The sequence below is a fragment of the Pristiophorus japonicus genome, unplaced genomic scaffold (genome assembly GCF_044704955.1).
Source record: "Pristiophorus japonicus isolate sPriJap1 unplaced genomic scaffold, sPriJap1.hap1 HAP1_SCAFFOLD_1303, whole genome shotgun sequence".
Classification (NCBI taxonomy): Eukaryota; Metazoa; Chordata; class Chondrichthyes; family Pristiophoridae; genus Pristiophorus; species Pristiophorus japonicus.
This window is the reverse complement of record NW_027250971.1, coordinates 39,935-62,946: the sequence shown is the minus strand read 5'-3', so window position 1 is coordinate 62,946 and position 23,012 is coordinate 39,935. Positions and strand designations below refer to the sequence as shown.

Genomic DNA, 23,012 nt, shown 5'->3' with positions numbered 1-23,012 from the left:
TGGTGGTAAAAACAGAGAGACAGGCTATTATCTGAATGGTGACAGATTAGGAAAAGGGGAGGTGCAAAGAGACCTGGGTGTCATGGTACATCAGTCATTGAAGGTTGGCATGCAGGTACAGCAGGCGGTTAAGAAAGCAAATGGCATGTTGGCCTTCATAGCGAGGGGATTTGAGTACAGGGGCAGGGAGGTGTTGCTATAGTTGTACAGGGCCTTGGTGAGGCCACACCTGGAGTATTGTGTACAGTTTTGGTCTCCTAACTTGAGGAAGGACATTCTTGCTATTGAGGGAGTGCAGTGAAGGTTCACCAGACTGATTCCCGGGATGGCGGGACTGATATATCAAGAAAGACTGGATCAACTGGGCTTGTATTCATTGGAGAATGAGAGGGGATCTCATAGAAACTTTTAAAATTCTGACAGGTTTAGACAGATTAGATGCAGGAAGAATGTTCCCAATGTCCAGAACCAGGAGTCACAGTCTAAGGATAAGGGGTAAGCCATTTAGGACCGAGATGAGGAGAAACTTCTTCACCCAGAGAGTGGTGAACCTGTGGAATTCTCTACCACAGAAAGTTGTTGAGGCCAATTCACTAAATATATTCAAAAAGGAGTTAGATGTAGTCCTTACTACTAGGGGGATCAAGGGGTATGGCGAGAAAGCAGGAATGGGGTACTGAAGTTGCATGTTCAGCCATGAACTCATTGAATGGCGGTGCAGGCTCGAAGGGCCGAATGGCCTACTCCTGCACCTATTTTCTATGTTTCTATCTCAGTCACTATCCACAGGCATTGGCCAGTGGAATGATTTTCATCAAATCCAAACTCTGGGGGGAGCACGAGTGGGAATTAATGGCATTTTTAAAAAACCTTAAATTTAACACTCCACCCTTGGATTCTCCTCTTTCATCACCAAGCAAGTCTATTGGACCAAACAGAATCTTTGTTCCTTCATGAAGCATAACACAACACATTCTGTTCAATGCCCCACGGTCAAGGCAGAGATCACTGGCTTTGTGACACTGAGTATGTGGCCATTTGAAGAAGCATTTAATGCAGCATAATTAAATTTACACAACTCTTCATGTATGTTCACTTCTATCCAACCGTGAAGTATTCAGGTAGGGCTGGCTTCACCCATCAGATGGGTACGAAACACTTGACCAGCTTCAATCAAACATCCCATCTGGGCAAGGACATGAATGGGGGAAGTGTGTCCTGGTCTACATTCTATTTTTAAAGCTTGGTATCCAGTTTTACAAATTACATTTTTAAATTAAATGTTGATGTGCCCTCCCACTTGATTTGGCTACCATTCTATCCTATGAGCAGCATTGACTGTTGTTATTTATTCATTTTAACAGATCTCCCAAGGCTTTACTCATGTTAGTTGAATCACATATTATTTTATAAAGGCAGGTGTGTTACACCATACTATGTGGAATTCTGCTGCTAAGATGGAGCAATATATCTTTAAGACTATAAAGTTTAATTGTTATCAAGTAATTTAAGGATAGGGTTAGAACTCATATTTTTATACTCAAACATTTTTATAAACAAGACTGTTTTGTTGTTTAAGGTGCTGATGCTGAAAGTTGAGTTAGGTTAGGGTCAATAAAGAAATGGTAGAGTAAGCAAGGTTTTAATTTTTTTTAAAAAGCTTCTTTTGACTATTTTACCTTGGAAACAATCCCCAACGGTGATAAATATAACTTGGTATGCACCAGGGTTACAACTGCTAATAATGTGTCCTTTCTGTGAAAATACCTTCAGGATGGCCACTAAGCCAGACTATTGGCACTATGAGGTTTTTAAATTGTTCGGTTATGGAAGTTTTTAAGAAAGATTTTTGGCTTCAGGTCAAAAGCCCTAGCAACAAATGTCAATCTTTTTCCCCTATTTTAAGGTTACTCATCGAGTGTCATTATCGTTTAGTCAGAGAACTTGCAGATTAGAATGTGCTGGTTAGTTTCAGTCTACATAAGAACATAAGAAATAGGAGCAGGAGTAGGCCATACGGCCCCTCGAGCCTGCCCCGTCATTTAATACGATCATAGTTGATCCGATCATGGACTCGGGTCCACTTCCCTGCCCGCTCCCCATAACCCCTTATTCCCTTATCGTTTAAGAAAATGTCTATTTCTGTCTTAAATTTATTCAATGTCCCAGCTTCCACAGCTCTCCGAGGCAGCGAATTCCACAGATCCACAACCCTCAGAGAAGAAATTTCTCCTCATCTCAGTTTTAAATGGGCGGTCCCTTATTCTAAGATTATGCCTACTAGTTCTCGTCTCCCCTATCAGTGGAAACATCCTCTCTGCATCCACCTTGGCAAGCCCCCTCGTAATCTTATACGTTTCGATAAGATCACCTCTCATTCTTCTGAATTCCAATGAGTAGAGGCCCAACCTACTCAATCTTTCCTCACAAGTCAACCCCTCATCTCCGGAATCAACCTTGGGAACCTTCTCTGAACTGCCTCCAAAGCAAGTATATCCTTTCGTAAATATGGAAACCAAAACTGCACGCAGTATTCCAGGTGTGGCCTCACCAATACCCTGTACAACAGTAGCAAGACTTCCCTGCTTTTATACTCCATCCCCTTTGCAATAAAGGACAAGATTCCATTGGCCTTCCTGACCACTTGCTGTACCTGCATACTAATATTTTGTGTTTCATGCACAAGTACCCCCAAGTCCTACTGTACTGCAGCACTTTGCAATCTTTCTCCATTTAAATAATAACTTGCTCTGAAGCATACAGCATTTTGAGATTGCTTTGTATCTGTAAAAAAAAATCATGGCATCGCTACACACTGCCATATGGTTTTTAATATGTTAGTAGAGCTCCTGTGGTGTTGCTCATAATAAATTGGCTAATAAAATTGCTGTCTGATAAGGGCAGGAACATTAAACCATGTAATGCGCAAAAGTAGTATTCCTTTAAGGAAAGGTTTTGTTTCTTTAACATCATAAATCTAATTGTTATTAAGTAAACACAAGTTCAAATGCCAACTCAGTTAACTTGTTTGGTCAGGGAACTGGAGATAGAATGTGTTTGAGAGAGTTTTGTGCCCGTCACCTGAGTGAAGCTAACTCCATCTGACTACTTCACAGTTAGACAGAGGTGAACATACACAGCACACACATCATTTAAAGATTGTTTTGCGTCTGTTAGAAACTGTGATGAGTAGGCTGCAACAGCTGCATGTGCGTACATTCTGTTTTCAATCTCCCATCGGGTTGCTTGCAAGAGCCAGAGGGTACACACTGAAGAGTGATGGCTAAAGTGCGACAGGAAGTATGATGCTCACGGGAAGTTTGCACAGTACACAAGACTTTAACTATATCATATAGTGATGTATAGATAACGTAAAACTACCTTTGCTGCCGTGGGTTCCTATTAGACCCAATTGGCGTGAAAATGTAAAGAAAGGATACTGCAGAACTTCATCCACCTGGTTGCTACTCATTTTGTCTGGGTCCTTCCCTTCTGCAGCACTAACCACTGTAGCAAATGCCTGGAAATAAACAATTCTAGTTCAAGTAACAGTAAAAGTAGCAGCAGCAAATATTCACAAAACTGCAAAGGGATCTATGGGCTCAATTTTCTCCAGTGATTTGTTCCGTTTTTTTGGCGCGCGCCACTTTTTTTGGCCTAAGTTTAAAAAAAATACAAGTTTCCCCAATTAATGTGCGCCAGCGTAACTCAGTTAGTTACGATTTTTTTAGGTTAGGTTTTTTTTGTGTCATACACAATTGCCGCCCGTGCCAATTTTGGCCAGTTAAACAAGTTTGGCCAGTTCCGATTTACTCCAATTCTTTTTAGGACAGCATATGTGGCCCTCTGTGGAAAAACCTTCTGGTGAGTTAAGAAAATCGGCGCAAGTGAGTAAATCAGCACAGCAGATGCCCAGACAGCAGCAGCAGAGAGAGGAGAGTGGGAGAGAAGAGGGGGAAGCCTTTCAAGCATAGTTAGGTGCGGGGACCAGGAGGGAGGAGGCTGTTCAGCCTGGGATAGGTGCGGGAACCGAGATCGGGAGGCCATTCGTCCAGGGTTAGGTGCGGGGACCGGGACTGGGAGGCCACTCGTCCAGGGATTGGTGTGGGGACCGGCATTGGGAGTCCATTCGGCTAGGAATAAGAGTGGGACCGGGAGGGGGGAGGCCATTCGGCCAGGGATAGGAGCAGGAGCCGAGACCTGGAGGCCATTCGTCCAGGGATAGGTGCAAGGACCGGGAGGCCATTCGGCCAGGAATAGGTGCGGGAACCGGCATTGGGAATCCATTCAGTTAGGAATAGGAGTGGGGACCGGGAGAAGAGAGGCCATTCAGCCAGGGATAGGTGTGGGGACCGGGAGGCCATTCGGCCTGGGATAGGTGCAAGGATCGGGACTGAGACTTTTGTCATTACACTTTAATAATTTAATGGAGGTAAGTTGCTGCAATGTTTAATGTGCTTGGGAAGTTGCTGTAATGTGCTTGTGCAGGTTGCTGTGAGCTGGTTGTATGTTTCACTTTCCAGATTCAGCCCGCATTGTGTCGCTGGTTACCGTGGTAACCCAATCTTTTTAGCGCAAATTTTGAGCTCCACCCCCAAAACTAAACGACGGGCACCAAAATGAAGAATTCAAACCGGGAAACTTGGATGATTTTTTTTTTTCTGTACTTGTGTCCCAAAAAAAAGGCGTAACTCTTCAAGTACACCAAAACACAGCTTTGGGGAAAATTGAAGTATGTCACAGTCCATCCACACAGCCATTTCCATTGAACGCCTCAAAATAAGCAACTCCTGCATAAAAAATACAATTAAGGTATAAAGTATATTTTGTTTGTGAGACACTAAAATGGAAAGATTATTACAAGTTAAAGCATTATCATATTGAAATTGCAATGTATGTTTACTGGAAAGGACTGAAAACTTTCACTTTTACAGTTGTTTTTCTTCTGGTCAAATGTATTTGTTTTGTCTTATAACACTCCTGTGAAACGCCTTGGGATGTTTTATTACATTAAAGGCACTATATAAATACAAGTTGTTGTTGTTGTGCAATCAACATTCATTGCATCTTTATATGCAATGTGTGTGGATATCAATATGGCAGGATTTTCAAAACGTATACAAGATGCAGCCATAACTAAAGAGACAATTCTAAACTATATACAAGCAAACTTAAAATAGTAACAGGGCAGTTTAGCGCCACAGGATGATGGGAACACTACTGCGCTGCACCATGGCGACAGGACAGACATCCAGGCACATTTCCCCACATGCTCAATGTCATGTCGTTCAGTCATTATACTAAATATTCTTTTGGGTCACCAACCACTCCAGAAATGCAGACCTCACTTCCCCCATAATCCAGCATGCACATTTATTTGCCTGATATCTAGGTATACGATATCGTGGCTCATGGGTTGTAACAGGGAGCTCTGCTAGATTGAGTTTGAGTTTACAGAAAGTGATATTCTGTTTTAAGTTTTAGAAAGAAAAAACGAGTTACATCTGTTTTACATATCGAGGAGTATAAATATCACTGTTCATCCATCTACGCTTTTCACCAGCATATGATACATCCCAGCAGTCGGTGTACAGAGTGAGCATTCTTTGTTACAAATCCTGGGTTGCAATATCGTTTACCTAAAAATCAGGCAGAACAAAAGTTGCACTTCACCACATCAATGCTCCTCTCTATCTGAATTGCAGACTGGAGAAACACTCGTCAAAATCGAGCTGCAGACTTTTGACCATTAAATAGTATTATTTACAGAAGATAGATGGATGAACAGTACATGGTAGAACAGTGATATTTATACTCCTCGCTATATAAAACAGATCTAGCTCACTTTCTCTTTCTAAACCTTAAAATAGAATACCACTTTCTGTAAACTCAAACTTAATCTAGCAGAGCTCCCTGGGTAAGCGGTCCAGACTTGTAAAACAGACAGCCCCTTTGGCTATTGTCTGCAAGTTTTGCCAATATAAATGTGTACGATAAACCCTTTACCCAACAAGTTGTCAACCATAAAGGCGCCAACCAGCTAAAAGGCCCTGCCTTCTTTTCAAAGGATTCAGAGACATCAGACAATCAAAGTCATCGCACCAAGCTATGACATCTTCTCTGTACTGTGACCTGGGGCTTCTTACAGGCAGAGGGAATGTGTACCACACCGGGGCAATGGAATAAAATGACATCTGAAGAAATAATTCTGAACAGCAAACAGCTCAAGATTTTTGAGTCTGCAAATGGCACCATGGAATGATTATCTAATTAACACTTCAGGCTGCTGTTGCGTGGGGCAAAGCAAGCTTACACGTGAGGAAAATCATCAGAAAACAAACTAGCTCCGGTGAATGGCTTTCCGTTGTAAAGAATACTTTATGTAGCTCCCGGAGTTAACCCCTTACTTGTTGATTTGAGCAATTCAAAAATACAAGTAAAAAAATTCAACAAAGGCAAAAAAATGTTTTTGCCACAGTAAGCTTAGAGGAACAGTAATCCCAACCATGCTCCTGCTCCTTCTATTGACTGTTGTTGCAAAGGAAGAGCAGCAGTTTTCTTTATCACTGTTGTCTGCTACTATTGCACACATCCTGGTAACACCCACGGGAGAGGGAGAACTCACTCCCCACGTTTCTGGTCAATGTTCCTCCCCCCTCTCTTCTAAGGCAGTTGGCTCCTTGTTGAGATATGGTTCCACAGTACTATATGGGCTAAGTGGCCACTCTTCATCTGGGAACGGTGACTGGAGAGTCACATGCGACTGAACTCATGGAGCTCCTCATCACCCAATATCCAGATGTGCGCTTCCAGTACGGGTCACTGGATAGCAATCAGGAGCGGAAATCCTCCCTCCCTAACCCAGCAGCAACCTGTAACACCGTCAGTGTAGTCCTAGCTAAGATCATGTAATTTAGCAAAGAGCAGCTACTCTGCATTAATTCACTAAACCATCAGAGATTTATAAAAATACTTTAAATAAAATAGTTCATGTCTTATCTATATTCTGAAACTCAAGCTACGTAACATCCGGTGGATAAAAATAATTGTCATCACACACACTTTGATAGAGCAGTGATTCAAATGAAACGCAGTCTTGCTCCTTCTGTGGTATAGGTGGGTTAGAGCTAGGTGGCTACATTCTCCGAAACAGATGGTCCCACCACAAAATGTTGGTAGATTTCATTCAAAAAATATTTTGCAACCCCAAAAATGATGACATTTTTAATAAATTATTAAGGTTTCTATTTCAGTTTGCAATGGTTATATCATCTTAAATTGTGATGTTAGCATAAAAGATATATGTTACAAATTTAATTGAAATGAAATCACAGATGCCAGGAATTATCATTATCCAGCAGAGTGTGTTAGTATACAGTTTGCACCGAGCTGTCAAATTACTGTTACTTCCTGTGAAGGGAAACTGAGAAACATTCTGTCTGCCTGAATGTGAACAGATTTCGACCACTGCAGTACGTGGGAGAATCTGTGGCAATTTTGGATGACTGGGGCCTCTGGGTCTCTACACTGGCCAAACAAGGAGCTAAATGATTAATATGATGCCAGCTGAAGATATACTGGCTTTGGTTACTTATTTTTCCACATTTACTTCAAGTCTCATCAAAGCAAAGCTCAAAAATAATAATTACCATTGAAAAGAAACATTTAAAAATTCAATTGTTCTGAAAATATCTGGGCTGTTTTAAGTGTTGGGCGGGTGGCTGGTGGAATGTGCGGGTTGGCTGCATGGCCCTGCTGTTGGGAGGCCCGCTTCATTTTGAGTGCAGGGCTTCATTAACATGCCACCAGCGAGCTTCATGCCCCAAACGGGCATCTGGCTGTTTATTAAACTGTACCTTTTAAGATGGTATAACCTTAAAACTTAAGGCTTGGGACCGGTTGCAGTACTGTGTTGTACGAGCAGTAACTTGGCCTACTACCAAGCTACGCTGATTAAGTTTAATGTTGCCTATAGTTGTTAATCCAACTAATCCCAGAACACAAGTGTTCAGTTCGTTCTATCTTAAAATTTCTACTGATTTGCTCTTCTTTTAATTGTAGCTTCCAGACGGAATTGAATTTCCTCTCTGAAGAAACTAAGTGGATCTGCACCTTTGCAGATGTTTTTGCTTTCTTCTGAGTTGATACAGCTCAGAATGTATAGCAGCTCAGACTGGACTGCTCCTGAGGTCGAAAGGTCAGTCCAGTCCGGTGCAAAACTGAACAGAAATACAAAAAAAACAACACTCCTGTTTTCACAGCTGACATGAAGAACAGCGTGTCAACTGGTCAAGTGATCTTAGCTCTCAGGATGTAAGCAGCAATTTATTGCCATGACGATAACAATCATAAAGCCTTAGTGTCCCTGCAGTTTGATAAGCATTACCTTAGGTCAAAAAGTGGCTATTTTTGTGAAAGCAGATACAGCTGTATCTGGTTAACTTATTCTCATCCGAGTGGAATTCCGCTCAACTCACATAACTTAAAAGAAAATCTTCACTAAAAATAAAATTACATCAGATTAAAAGGAGGTGTATGCTTTAATTTTTATCCTGATAGAATTGGTAACGTTCTCAATTTGTCCAATATCTGGTCGAAACCAGTGACTCAGTTGGTAGCACCCTCACCTCTGAGTCAGAAGGTTGTGGGTTCAAGTCCCACTCCAGAGACTTGAACACAAAAATCTAGGCCTACATTCCAGTGTAGTGCTGAGGGAGTGCTGCACTGTCGGAGGTGCCACCTTTTCGATGAGACATTAAACCGAGGCCCCGCCTGCTCACAGGTGGACGTAAAAGATCCCATGACACTATTTCAAAGAAGCGCAGGGGAGTTATCCCCGGTGTCCTGGCCAATATTTATCGGAGTAACTATTTGTACTAACCGCTTTCTGCGCATGCTTCCTCCCGACTCCACCCCCACCGGAAGTTGGCCCCCGAACAGGTTCATTCTGAACTGACCGCGTTGTCTGACTGAGCCGCAAACCGTCGAGCCTTCAACCGGGCCCCAAGCCTCCCGCTGAGCCGCGGCAGACGGCCAGGGGAGAGGGAGAGAGCGCGGGGGGGAAAAGAGGAGGGAGAGAGCCTTGGATAGGGGTGGTGAAGCAAGAGAGCCTGGGATGCGGCACAGGGGGGAGCGAGAGAGCCCGGAAGGAGGGGTGGGGGGGGGAGGCGCGAGAGCACCTGGAGGGGGTGAGGGGCGCAAGAGAGAGAGAGAGCGCTTGGGGGGAGGAGGGGAAGAGAGAGATAGAGCCTGGGGCAGGTGAGGAGACAGAGAAAGAGAGAGCGAGAGAGAGAGACAAAAGCGAAATACTGTGGATGCTGGAATCTGTAATAAAGACAGAAAATACTGGAAATCTCAGTGGGTCAGGCAGCATCTGTGGAGAGAGAAACAGTTAACGTTTCAGGTCGAGGACCCTTCGTCAGAGAGAGAGCGTGCCTGGGGGGTGGGAGAAGAGAGAGAGAAAAAGAGAGACGGGGTGGGGCGGGGGGAGATCGGAGGGGTGAAAGGGAACTCAGGGAAGACAGATCACGTTGTTCCAACCCCCTTTACACCCACACCTGATTTCTCGGAAAGTTCGGTGCGTGTGTTGCAAGGGACATCGTTGGAGTGGATGAAATCCAGAAGTCACGACACTGTCACTATTCACTTCATACCCAATAAGCCAGTTAACAATCTGCACACAATGCCCCATCTATGGCTGGGGGAGGCAACTCTTGCGCTGGGGACGTTGGCTGGAACTTGGTGGCTTTTGCTGGGTTGTTCGAGATGTGTCTTCTCTGGCTTCTGAAGTCAGAAAGGATCATATTACAATTTGCAAAGTCAGTCAGATCTTAGGCTGGGCGGTTCCATTTACACATTCCAGAGAAACTTCAGGGTGTGGCTTATCCTCCAAGGGGACGAATCAGCAATAGGTCATGTGATAATGAAAGGCCGGTCAGAGAAACGGCAGCCATTCAATTAGTACAAATAGTCGGTTCCAATATTTATCCTCAATCAACATAACAAAAACAGATCATCTAGTCATTATCACATTGCTGCTTGTGGGGGGGGGCTTGCTGTGCGCAAATTGGCTGCTGCGTTTCCTACATTACAACAGTGACTACACTTCAAAAGTAATTCATTGACTGTAAAGCGCTTTGGGACGTATGGTGGTCGTGAAAGGCGCTATATAAATGTAAGTCTTTTCTTTTTATATTGAAATGCAGGCAGGTGGAAGACTTGTGGCATAACCCCATTTCCTTGGTAGAATGTGTTTGTGTAATAGACATGAAGGGCTCATTAGAGTGTCTGTATTTGACTTAGAGAGAGTGTGGAAGAAAAATGGAACTGCCTGGGTTCACGACATATCAGAGCAATTTCCTTTTCCCCTCTCGATTTTCTTGCCCTGGTCTTCCTCTCCAAACCAATATTATGTTCTGACGAACCTTCTGCCATGATTTTGCAGTTCTGAAGTGGAATGAGCAAAGCACAGGAAATGATGGGACACAACTTTCATCGGGATACAGTTCCCCCTGAGGCTTTACTGATGTGTGATCATAGACAGTATTTATCGCCGTGCTATCCAACTGTGAGGCCATTACAGCCCAGCTTCGTCCTCTCCATACTTCTGGTTGGATAGCTATTAGGAGTGTGAACTCTGTGACCGCCACCGCCTCTCCCTCCCTCCCCCCGCACTCCATTATCTTTTCATCACCGAGCACAAAGGCCTATCGTATCTTTCTAAGTAATTTCAAGCTGAGGTCTCTAACTCATTGCAGCCCAAGGATCAGACCCAAGAACTTGCTGCCCTGCATGGCTCAGTACTACACACAAGGAATTAGTCATCACTTTTGAGAAGTAAAACGGTATCCTCCGGACGGAAGAGGTTACATTAAATTCAATTAAGGAAGTCAACAACAATTAGGGGAAAAAATACAACGCTTCTTTAAACTGAAATGTTGTGATAAACATAGAACGTGACTACTAATGTAATGCATCAACTCTTAATATCCAATGATCATACAAAATATATACAATGCATTTTTCTTTAAATTAGGATGAGATCTGGCAAAGATCCATTGGATACAGTTTATATATTACAAGTGAGATGACCCACTAACACCCACTGACGGCATAGGAGTGAGTAAAAATAATTTCCTATGATTGTTATATTCTGTTTTTTTCCTACGGTATATGTGGAATAATTCCTGGTTATCCAAATAATGGTCCATAATAAGCAGCTCGTGTGGCCTGGCACTACAGGCAATGAAGCCTAGGAAACTCTGCGTCCATTTACTCCTATAATATGTGCTAGCGTGCCATGTTCGAGTTTTGTGGGCCTGGAGGTTTGGAAGTGCTTCGCCGGTGAATAGATCCTAAATCAGAACACCAAGATCTGATAAAATCATTGGGCCCAAAATTGCCCAGGAGTTGCTCTGTTTTTTTTTGGAGCAACTTGATTTTTCTGGAGTATCTTAAAAATCCCCATTTTACACATTCAATTTGCGCCAATGTAAGTGAGTTAGTTAAGATTTTTTAAAAGTTTAGTTTAGTTTTTTTCAAAAGGGGGCGTTACCAGCCACCTACGCCTGTTTTGGCCATTGGACGGCTAATAGTTACTCCAAACTAACTTACCCCAGCGTATGTGGCCACTTGTGGCCGCACAGAAAACCCTTGCGGAGAGTAAAGAATCAGCGCAGGTAGGTAGGTACTTAATGACTTGACTAAAGAATGTGAATAGGATCAAACAGCTATACAGGAACATATGAACAACTTTGCAAAGTTAATTTACTATTCAACAGAAGCATTCATGGAAGTTTAAACTACAAAAATAAAAGAAGTAAAGAGACAAAACATATTTACCTAATTTTTTCAAAATATCCAAATAAAAAAAAGTACCTCCTGCTCGTAATTTTTATGTTCTTATGTAGGAAAGTATTTTTATCAACAGGGTTAAGGAGTTAAGGAAAGTCTTGAGTAAGCTCATTAAAATGACCCCCCGAGGATCAAAACTCTCTCTGCACTAACCTGTTTGTTGTAGCCTTAGCCCTGAAAGGCAGTGGGCCGGACTGTGTGGCAGGCCACTCGGCCCGGGATGGGACGGGAGGCATCAGGTCCCACGCTGCAGCATGCATCATCATCATCATCATTGGCAGGAGCTACTGCCCATGTGCGAATGCTCTAATGCGCATACAGACAACAGCGGGCACGGTTTTTCACGCAGGGCCCGAGCTCCGCCTCCAATCGACTGGCCACGCCGCGCCAAGCCCCGGGAGAGCCAACACAGCAGCCAGAATCGGGGGAGATTTTTTGGGCACCATTTTCAGCCCACAAAGTTGGCGCAGCTCTGGTGAGTGTGCTGAAAAAAGGGGTGGGCCAAATTTGAGCCCATTAAATCATACAGCACAGAAGGAGGCCATTTTTCCCATCATGCCTGTGCCGGCTCTTTGAAAGAACAATCCAATTAGTGACACTTCCCTGGTCTTTCCCCATAACCCAGCAAATTTTTCTCCATCAAGTATTTCTCCAATTCCCTTTTGAAAACTACTATTGAATTTGCTTCCACCACCCTTTCAGACAGTGCATTTCAGATCATAACAATTCACTGCATAAAAACATTTCTCATTCCCTCTGGTTCCTTTGCCAATTACCTTAAATTGGTCTCCACTGGTTACCGACACTCCTGTCAGTGGAAACAGTTTCTCCCTATTTATCAAAGCCCCTTATAATTTTTAATACTTCTACTAAATCTCCCCTTAACTTTCTCTGCTCTTAGGAGAACAACTCCAGTTTCTCTAGTCTCTCCAACTAACTGAAGTCCCTCATCCCTGGCACCATTCTAGTAAATCTCCTCTGCACCCTCTTCAAAGCCTTGGCATCCTTCCTAAAGTGTGGTGCCCAGAATTGGACACAATACTCTAGCTGAAGCCTAAGCACTGATTTATAAAGGTTTAGCATGTCTTTGCTTTTGTATGCTATGCCTCTACTTAAAATGCCAAGAATCCCAGATGCATTTTTAGCAACCTTGTCAACTTGTCCTGCCACCTCCAAAGACTTGTGTACATAAACCCCCAGGTTTCTCTGTTCCTGTACACCCTATAAAATGTTACCATTTAATTTATATTGCCTATCTTTATTCTTCCTTCCAAAAAAATTAATGCCAGGACACTTAAAGACCCAGCTAAGAGAGCCCTGTACAGCTAGCGCCTCACAGCAACCCTGGCGTGCCTTGATGACCCTGAGATGCTCAATGCCCACAGCGCTTGGTCTGCCCTCCAGGCCTCCATAACCAGTGCCTGTGAAAAGACACTTGATTATGCAACCAGAAAACACCAGGACTGGTTTCATGAAAAACGATCAGGAGATCAAAGAACTAATAGATCGTAAACGCAGAGCATTTTTCAGCCTCAAGCAACAACCAAACTCGGGAGCTACAAAACAACATTACAGACGGCTCAAGGCTGAGGTCCAACAAAAAACACAGGACCTAAAGAACAGGTGGTGGATGGAGAAAGCGCAGGTGATACAACAACTAGCCAACAGCCACGACATACGAGGATTCTTCACTGCAGTCAAGGCCACCTACGGTACAAACACCCAAGGCCCCACCCCACTCCTGGCAAAGAACGGGGAAACACTCATCAAGGACACCGAGGCTGTCAGGGCCCGCTGGAAGGAGCACTTTGAAGATTTCCTCAATCGAGACTCTGCCTTTGACTTGAGTGTTCTCAACTCCATCTCGCAGTATGCAACCCACCACTACCTCAGTGAAACTCCAATGCTGCACGAAGTAGGCAAAGCCATAAAATAGCTCAAGAATAACAAGGCTACGGGAGCGGATGGAACTCTTGCTAAGGCGCTAAAATATGGTGGAGAGGCGCTGTTGGCACGGATACATGACCTCATCTCTCTCATTTGGAGGGAAGAGAGCATGCCGGGTGATCTCAGAGATGCAATGATCATGTCTTTTTTTTTTAAAAAAGGGGAACAAATCCGACTGCGGCAACTACAGGGGAATCTCCCTGCTATCAACCACTGGGAAGGTTGTCGCTAGAGTCCTCCTCAACCATCTTCTCCCTGTGGCCGAGGAGCTCCTCCCGGAGTCACAGTGCAGATTTCGTCCCCGATGGGGAACAATGGACATGATATTTGCAGCGCGACAGCTGCAGGAAAAATGCAGGGAGCAGCACCAGTCCTTATACATGGCCTTTTTCGATCTTACAAGGGCCTTTGACACTGTCGACCGTGAGAGCTTATGGAGCGTCCTCCTCCGTTTTGGGTGCACCCAAAAGTTTGTCAACATCCTTCGCCTGCTCCACGATGACATGCAGGCCGTGATCCTTACCAGCGGATCCGTTACAGACCCATTCCACGTCAGAACCGGGGTCAAACAGGGCTGCGTCATCGCTCCAACCCTCTTCTCAATCTTCCTCGCTGCCATGTTCCACCTCACTGTCAACAAGCTCCCCGCTGGAGCGGAACTAAACTACAGAACCAGTGGGAAACTGTTTAACCTACGCCGCCTCCAGACCAGGTCCAAGACCATCCAAACGTCTGTCGTTGAACTGCAGTATGTGGACGACGCCTGCGTCTGCGCACATTCTGAGGCTGAACTCCAGGATATAGTTGATGTGTTTACCGAGGCATATGAAAGCCTGGGCCTTACGCTTAACATCCACCAGCCTGTCCTCGCCGCACAGCACTTCCCCACCTAGTCATCAAGATTCATGGTGCGGCCCTCGACAACGTGGACCACTTCCCATACCTCGGGAGCCTTTTGTCAACAAAGGGAGACATTGATGCGGAGATTCAACATCGCCTTCAGTGCGCCAGTGCAGCCTTCGGCCGCCTGAGGAAAAGAGTGTTCAAAGACCAGGCCCTCAAATCTACCACCAAGCTCATGGTCTATAGAGCTGTAGTAATACCCGCCCTCCTGTATGGATCAGAGGCATGGATGACTTACAGAAGGCACATCAAGTCGCTGGAGATATATCACCAACGATGTCTCCGCAAGATCCTGCAAATCCCCTGGGAGGACAGATGCACCAACATCAGTGTCCTCGCCCAGGCTAACATCCAAAGTATTGAAGCACTAACCACACTCGATCAGCGTCGCTGGGCAGGCCACTTAGTTCGCATGCCAGACACGAGGCTCCCTAAGCAACTGCTCCATGCAGAGCTCCTTCATGGCAAACGAGCCAAAGGTGGGCAGCGGAAACGTTACAAGGTCGCCCTCAAAGCCTCCCTGATGAAGTGCGACATTACCACTGACACCTGGGAGACCCTGGCCGAAGACTGCCCTAGGTGGAGAAAGTACATCCGGGAGGGTGTTGAGCTCCTCGAATCTCAACGCTGCGAGTGTGAAGAGGTCAGGCGCAGGCAGCGGAAGGAGCGTGTGGTAAATCCGTGCCAACCCCCTTCCCCCGACGAATGTCTGTCCCACCTGTGACAGGGTCTGTGGCTCTCGTGTTGGACTGTTCAGCCACCAAAGAACTCACTTTAGGAGTGGAAGCAAGTCTTCCTCGATTCCGAGGGACTGTCTATGACTTCACTGCATTAAATGTCATCTGCCATGTCTCTCTTCCATGTTGGAAGAAACACTTAAAGTACCAAGGGCACAGCATGTACTCTGAAAGGGGGACTTCAATGTCCATCAGCAAGAGTGGCTCGGTAGCATCACTACTGACCGAGCCCTGAAGGACATAGCTACCAGGCTAGACCTGCAGCAGGTGGTGAAAGAACCAACACGGGGGCGAAACCTACTAAACCTTGTCCTCACCAATCTACCTGTCGCAGCTGCATCTGTCCATGACAGTATTGGTAGCAGTGACCACCGCACAGTCCTTGTGGAGACGAAGTCCCGTCTTCACACTGAGGACACCCTGTATCGTGTCACATAGAAACATAGAAAATAGGTGCAGGAGTAGGCCATTCGACCCTTCGTGCCTGCACCACCATTCAATAAGATCATGGCTGATCATTCCCTCAGTACCCCTTTCCTGCTTTCTCTCCTTTGATCCCCTTAGCCGTAAGGGCCATATCTAACTCCCTCTTGAATATATCCAATGAACTGGCATCAACAATTCTCTGCGGCAGGGAATTCCACAGGTTAACAATGCTCTGAGTGAAGGGCCTATCCCTTATCTTAAGACTGTGTCCCCTGCTTCTGGACTTCCCCAACATCGGATACATTCTACCCGCATCTAACCTGTCCTGTTCCGTCAGAATTTTATATGTTTCTATGAGATCCCCTCTCATCCTTCTAAACTCCAATGTATAAAGGCCCAGTTGATCCAGTCTCTCCTCATATGTCAGTCCTATGATCCCGGGAATCAGTCTGGTGCACCTTCGCTGCACTCCCTCAATAGCAAGAACGTCCTTCCTCAGATTAGGAGACCAAAACTGAACACAATATTCCAGGTGAGGCCTCACCAAGGCCCTGTACAACTGCAGTAAGACCTCCCTGCTCCTATATTCAAATCCCCTAGCTTTGAAGGCCAACATACCATTTGCCTTCTTCACCGCCTGCTATACCTGTATGCCAATTTTCAATGACTGATGAACCATGGCACCCAGATCTCGTTGCAACTCCCCTTTTCCTAATCTGCCGCCATTCAGATAATATTCTCTCTTCGTGTTTTTGCCCCCAAAGTGGATAACCTCACATTTATCCACATTATACTGCATCTGCCATGCATTTGCCCACTCACCTAACCTGTCCAAGTCACCCTGCAGCCTCCTAGTGACCCCCTCATAGCTTACATCGCCACCCAGTTTAGTGTCATCTGCAAACTTGGAGATATTACACTCATTCCTTCATCCAAATCATTGATGTATATTGTAAAGAACTGGGGTCCCAGCACTGAGCCCTGCGGCACTCCACTAGTCACTGCCTGCCATTCTGAAAAGGACCCGTTTATCCCAACTCTCTGCTTCCTGTCTGCCAACCAGTTCTCTATCCACGTCAGTATATTACCCCTAATACCATGTGCTTTGATTTTGTACACCAATCTCTTGTGTGGGACCTTGTCAAAAGCCTTTTGAAAGTCCAAATACACCACATCCACTGGTTCTCCCTTGTCCACTCTACTAGTTACATCCTTAAAAAATTCCAGAAGATTTGTCAAGCATGATTTCCCCTTCATAAGCCCATGCTGACTTGGACCGATCCTGTCACTGCTTTCCAACTGCGCTGCTATTTCATCCTTAATAATTGATTTCAACATTTTCCCCACTACTGATGTCAAGCTAACCACTCTATAATTACCCGCTTTCTCTCTCCCTCCCTTTTTAAAAAGTGGTGTTACATTAGCTACCCTCCAGTCCATAGGAACTGATCCAGAGTTGATAGACTGTTGGAAAATGATCACTAATGCATCCACTATTTCTAGGGCCACTTCCTTAAGTACTCTGGGATACAGACTATCAGGCCCGGGGATTTATCGGCCTTCAATCCCATCAATTTCCCTAACACAATTTCCCACCTAATAAGGATATCCTCCAGTTCCTCCTTCTCACTAGACCCTCGGTCCCCTAGTACTTCCGGAAGGTTATTTGTGTCTTCCTTCGTGAAGACAGAAGCAAAGTATTTGTTCAATTCCCTCCCCAAGAGGGAGCCCGCCAGTGTAAAGAAAGAAAACCCGGCAGTGTTGCAGAGACTTCAGCCAGGATCGCAGAGGGAAATACCCTCCCTTATGTCTCAGCATCTAATCACATCCTACACAGTTCCAGTACTGTACCCTGAAGTCTATCTACATGTGGATAATGTTTTGTATAAAGAAACTACTTCCTGACAATTTGCCTTTTGCTAGTTTGAACCTGTGCTGCCTTGTGGTTTGGCAAAAGGATACCTTTTGTATCCCATTTATGACTTTAATTACCTCTATGTGACCTTCTCTTCGACAGTTCCTTTCAAAGATGAACAACCCAAGTTTGTCCAGTCTTTCCTTAAAGTCAGTGCTCTGGTGTGAGAGATCAGTCATAGAATTGGCAATTTAGCCCATTGATTCTCCTCCACCACACTGTTAGCCATGACAGCTGTATCACCTTTCGCCCAATTTCTTTTCCATACCCTTTAATACCCTTCCTTCGTGAAGACAGAACCAAAGTATTTGTTCAACTGGTCTGCCATTTCTTTGTTCCCCATTATAAATTTACCTGAATCTGACTGCAAGGGACCTACGTTTGTATTCACTAATCTTTTTCTCTTCACATATCTATAGAAGCTTTTGCAGTCCGTTTTTATGTTCCCGGCAAGCTTCCTCTCGTACTCTATTTTCCCGCTCTTATTTAAACCCTTTGTCCTCTCTGCTGAATTCTAAATTTCTCCCAGTTCTCAGGTTTTTTGCTTTTTCTGGCCAATTTATATGCCTCTTCCTTGGATTTAACACTATCCTTAATTTCTCTTATTTGCCACGGTTGAGCCACCTTCCCCGTTTTATTTTTACTCCAGACAGGGATGTACAATTGCTGAAGTTCATCCATGTGATCTTTAAATATTTGCCATTGCCTATCCACCGTCAACCCTTTAAGTATCATTTGCCAGTCTATTCTAGCCAATTCACGCCTCAAACCATCAAAGTTTTTTCCTTAAGTTGTATGGCACCTACCACCGTGCTAAATGGGATAGATTCAGAACAGATCTAGCAGCTCAAAACTGGACATCCACGAGGCACTGTGGGCCAACAACAGCAGCAGAATTATATTCTACCACAATCTGTAACCTCATGGCCCCGCATATCCCTCACTCTACCATTATCAAGCCAAGTGACCAACAGTGGTTTAATCAGGAGTGTAGAAGAGCATGCCAGGAGCAGCACCAGGTGTACCTAAAAATGAGGTGCCAACCTGGGGAAGCTGCAACACAGGACTATGTGCATGCTAAACAGCGGAAGCAGCATGCTATAAACAGAGCTAAGCGATCCCACAACCAACAGATCAGATCAAATCTCTGCAGTCCTGCCATATCCAGTTATGAATGGTGGTGGTCCCATAAACAACTGATGGGAGGAGGAGGCTCCATGAATATCCTCATCCTCAATGATGGCGGAGCCCAGCATGCAAGCGCAAAAGACAAGGCTGAAGCGTTTGCAACCATCTTCAGCCAGACATGCCGAGTGGATTATCCACCTTGGCCTCTTCCTGAGGTCTCCACCATCACAGAAGCCAGTCTTCAGCCAATTCTTAGTATCAACCTTGCTTGAAAGATATGCGGTTTAATGGCTTACACATAATGTGGTTATGAAAATGAAAGAATTGGACACTTTTGGAATACAAATGGAGTTAATGCTAACAACAAAGAAACAAAACCCACCTGTAACCAGTCATATAAGTTAATCAAGCGTCCACACTCCAGGTGAAGCTTATAGACTATACAGATATCGGGTGCTGTATTGGTAATGGTGCCATCCTTGCTCTTCAAGACTTCATTCTGCTCCGTCGCAACAGGGAAAAATTGAGTTAAATTTTTTTTAAGGCAACGGAAGCTATATGACGATAGCATTTGTGGAATGGAACAAACAGGCTCAGGATATTAGAACCAAATGACAGACAAGAAGATCTGGATTTTCCTCTGCTATCCCGCCCTAAACCCGGGGTGAGGGGGGCGGAGGAGGAACATTGCCGCCTACCCGGCCTGTCCCCGGTTTCCCTCATCCAGCCGGCTGCCCCTTCCTTAACCACACCTAGCACGTACATGCATGACCTTACACTTTCCAACATTATACTTCATGTGCCAAATTTTTGCCCACTCACTTAGCCTGTCTAGGTCCTTTTGCAGATTTTGTGTCCGCTCCACAAACATTGCTTTTCCTCCCATCTTTGTATCATCAGCAAACTTGGCCACGTTACACTCAGTCCCTTCTTCCAAGTTGTTAATATGGATTGTAAATAGTTGGGGTCCCAGCACTGATCCCCGCGGCACCCCACTAGTTACTGGTTGCCAACCAGAGAATGAACCATTTATCCCGAATCTCTGTTTTCTGTTAGTTAGCCAATCCTCTATCTATGCTAATATATTACCCCCAACCGCGTGAACTTTTATCTTGTGCAATAACCTTTTGTGTGGCACCTTGTCAAATGCCTTCTGGAGGTCCAAATACACCACATCCACTGGTTCCCTTTATCCACCCTGTTCGTTACATCCTCAAATAATTCCAGCAAATTTGTCAAATGTGACTTCCCCTTCATAAATCCATGCTGGCTCTGCCTGACCAAATTTTGCTTTTCCAAATGTCCTGCTACTGCTTCTTTAATAATGGACTCCAACATTTTCCCGACCACAGTTATTAGGCTAACTGGTTTATAGTTTCCTGCTTTTTGTCTGCCTCCTTTTTTAAATAGGAGCGTTACATTTGCAGTTTTCCAATCTGCTGGGACCTCCCCAGAATCCAGGGAATTTTGGTAAATTACAACCAATGCATCCACAATCCCTGCCGCTACTTCTCTTGAGACCCTAGGATGCAAGCCATCAGGTCCAGGCATTATCTTACTGAGTACCACCTCCTTAGTAATTGTGATTGTGTTAAGTTCCTTCTCCCCTATAGCCCCTTGACTATCCACTGTTGGGATATTGTTAGTGTCCTCTACCATAAAGACTGATACAAAATATTTGTTCAGAGTTTCTGCCATCTCCATGTTCCCCATTACTAATTCCCCGGTCTCATCCTCTCAGGGACCAACATTTACTTTAGCCACTCTTTTCCTTTTTATATACTTGTAGAAACTCTTGCTATCTGTTTTTATATTACGTGCTAGTTTACTTTCCTAGTCTATCTTCCCTTTCTTAATCATTTTTTTTAGTCATTCTTTGCTGGCTTTTAAAAACTTCCCAATCTTCTGTCCTCCCACTAGTTTTGGCCACTTTGTATGCCCTTGTTTTTAAACTGGATTCCGTCCTTTATTTCCTTAGTTAGCCATGGATGGCTCTCTTTTCTCACACCCTTTCCTCCTCACTGGAATATATTTTTCTTGAGAATTGTGAAATATCTCCTTAAATGTATGCCACTGTTCATCAACCGTCCTACACTTTAATCTATTTTCCCAGTCCACTTTACCAATTCTGTCCTCATACCTTTGTAGTCTCCTTTATTTAAGCTTAGTACGCTGGTTTGAGATCCAACTTTCTCGCCCTCCATCTGAATTTGAAATTCAACCATGTTATGATCACTCATTCCGAGGGGATCCTTTACTAGGAGATTGTTTATTAACACAGGAACAGATCTAAGCTAGCCTGCCCCCTAGTTGATTCTGTAACATACTGCTCAAGGAACCCGTCCCTTATGCACTCTATGAACTCTTCCTCAAGGAAGATGCACTGCCTCATGTGGAGGAATAGTGCCACTGATGCCAGCTCCCGATGGTACTTTGCCCAAGTAGCGCTTTGCTTTTTCTTGTTTCTTCTGTGCCAAATATTATTCCCAAACAAAAAGGTATGCAAAAGATATGTGTTGGAATCTGAAAGTAGAACTACTCAAGTGTGGGAGAAAGATGCACGATTGTGCTGAATGAGCCAATCTCAGCCACTGCTGGAGTACAGCAGCAATTGTTGGCCTCAGAAGCCTCAGCTGGGGGGAGGGGGATAAGAGGGAAAATAAGCCCCTTTCTTCAGTTACAAAGTATTTATAGCACATTAACAGGTCACTCGATCCAACAGGCCCATGCCAGTGTTTATGTTCTACACGAGCCTCCTTCTACCCTGCTTTATTTAAACCATCACCATGTCATTCTATACCTTTTTTCCTCATGTGCTTATTTAGCTTCCCTTTAAAAGTATTCAAAGAAAATATAAAAAAGACCCATAAACTGAGAGAGACTGCAGAGAAAGTAGGCCTTTGACTGTCGATCTATACACTACTGAAATTGGACCATGGTTTCAGAGGTGAAAGGGTGTATTCAAACTGCTGTACCAGCTGGGCACACTTAGTTGTTAAACATAGAAACATAGAAACATAGAAATTAGGTGCAGGAGCAGGCCATTCAGCCCTTCCAGCCTGCACCGCCATTCAATGAGTTCATGGCTGAACATGAAACTTCAGTACCCCATTCCTGCTTTCTCGCCATACCCCTTGATCCCCCGAGTAGTAAGGACTTCATCTAACTCCCTTTTGAATATATTTAGTGAATTGGCCTCAACTACTTTCTGTGGTAGAGAATTCCACAGGTTCACCACTCTCTGGGTGAAGAAGTTTCTCCTCATCTCAGTCCTAAATGGCTTACCCCTTATCCTCAGATTGTGACCCCTGGTTCTGGACTTCCCCAACATTGGGAACATTCTTCCTGCATCTAACCTGTCTAAACTCGTCAGAATTTTAAACGTTTCTATGAGGTCCCCTCTCATTCTTCTGAACTCCAGTGAATACAAGCCCAGTTGATCCAGTCTTTCTTGATAGGTCAGTCCTACCATCCCGGGAAATACATTTGTTAAGTCAGTGATGAGAGTTTTCCATTAAGTAACCTGGGATTTTGGTGAAAAATGCCTGCTAATTGGTCACGATTACAATTCAGGAGGTTTTGTTCCTTATCAGACAGTGGTATGAGAACTTACAATGGGAACATTTTCGGCCACTCGGATGTATCAGTCGGATTGCCAACGCTGGTCGGACATATTCCTGGAGGTTTCATCACATGACCTCTCGCCTCCAACTGCCCAGTCAAAAAACCTTCATCCACCATCTTTAAATATTTTTATAACTAATTAACAAAAGTATTGCATAGTATTTACAGCACAGAAACAGGCCTTTCAGCCCAATGGATCCACGCCGGTATTTATGCTCCACACGAGCCTCCTCCCACCCTGCTTTATCTAACCCCATCAACATGTCCTTCGATTCCTTTCTCCCTTATGTGTTTATCTAGCTTCTCCTTAAATGCATTTATTCCTCTCCACTGCTCTTTCCCCATAACCCTGAAAACGTTTCCATTTCAAGTATATCATCCTCAGTTTTGAGTCAATTTGCATCTTTGCTGGCTCTCACTTTTTCTCCACTACCATCTTATGATTGTAGTATTGAAAGTTTAAAACAAAGAGTAATGTT

At 44.4% G+C, this 23,012-nt stretch overlaps 1 protein-coding gene across 1 annotated transcript in view; it reads right to left on the bottom strand.

The window, feature by feature from the left end:
- The window catches only part of orc3 (origin recognition complex, subunit 3), a gene marked incomplete at its 5' end in the record, with an annotated part of 66,845 nt that overhangs the window by 5,658 nt on the left and 38,175 nt on the right, over positions 1–23,012 (bottom strand). Inside the window, 2 exons of the mRNA XM_070870323.1 lie at positions 3,441–3,520; positions 19,292–19,408. Coding sequence (XP_070726424.1) covers positions 3,441–3,520; positions 19,292–19,408 — 197 coding nt within the window. The remainder of the gene's footprint in view (positions 1–3,440; positions 3,521–19,291; positions 19,409–23,012) is intronic.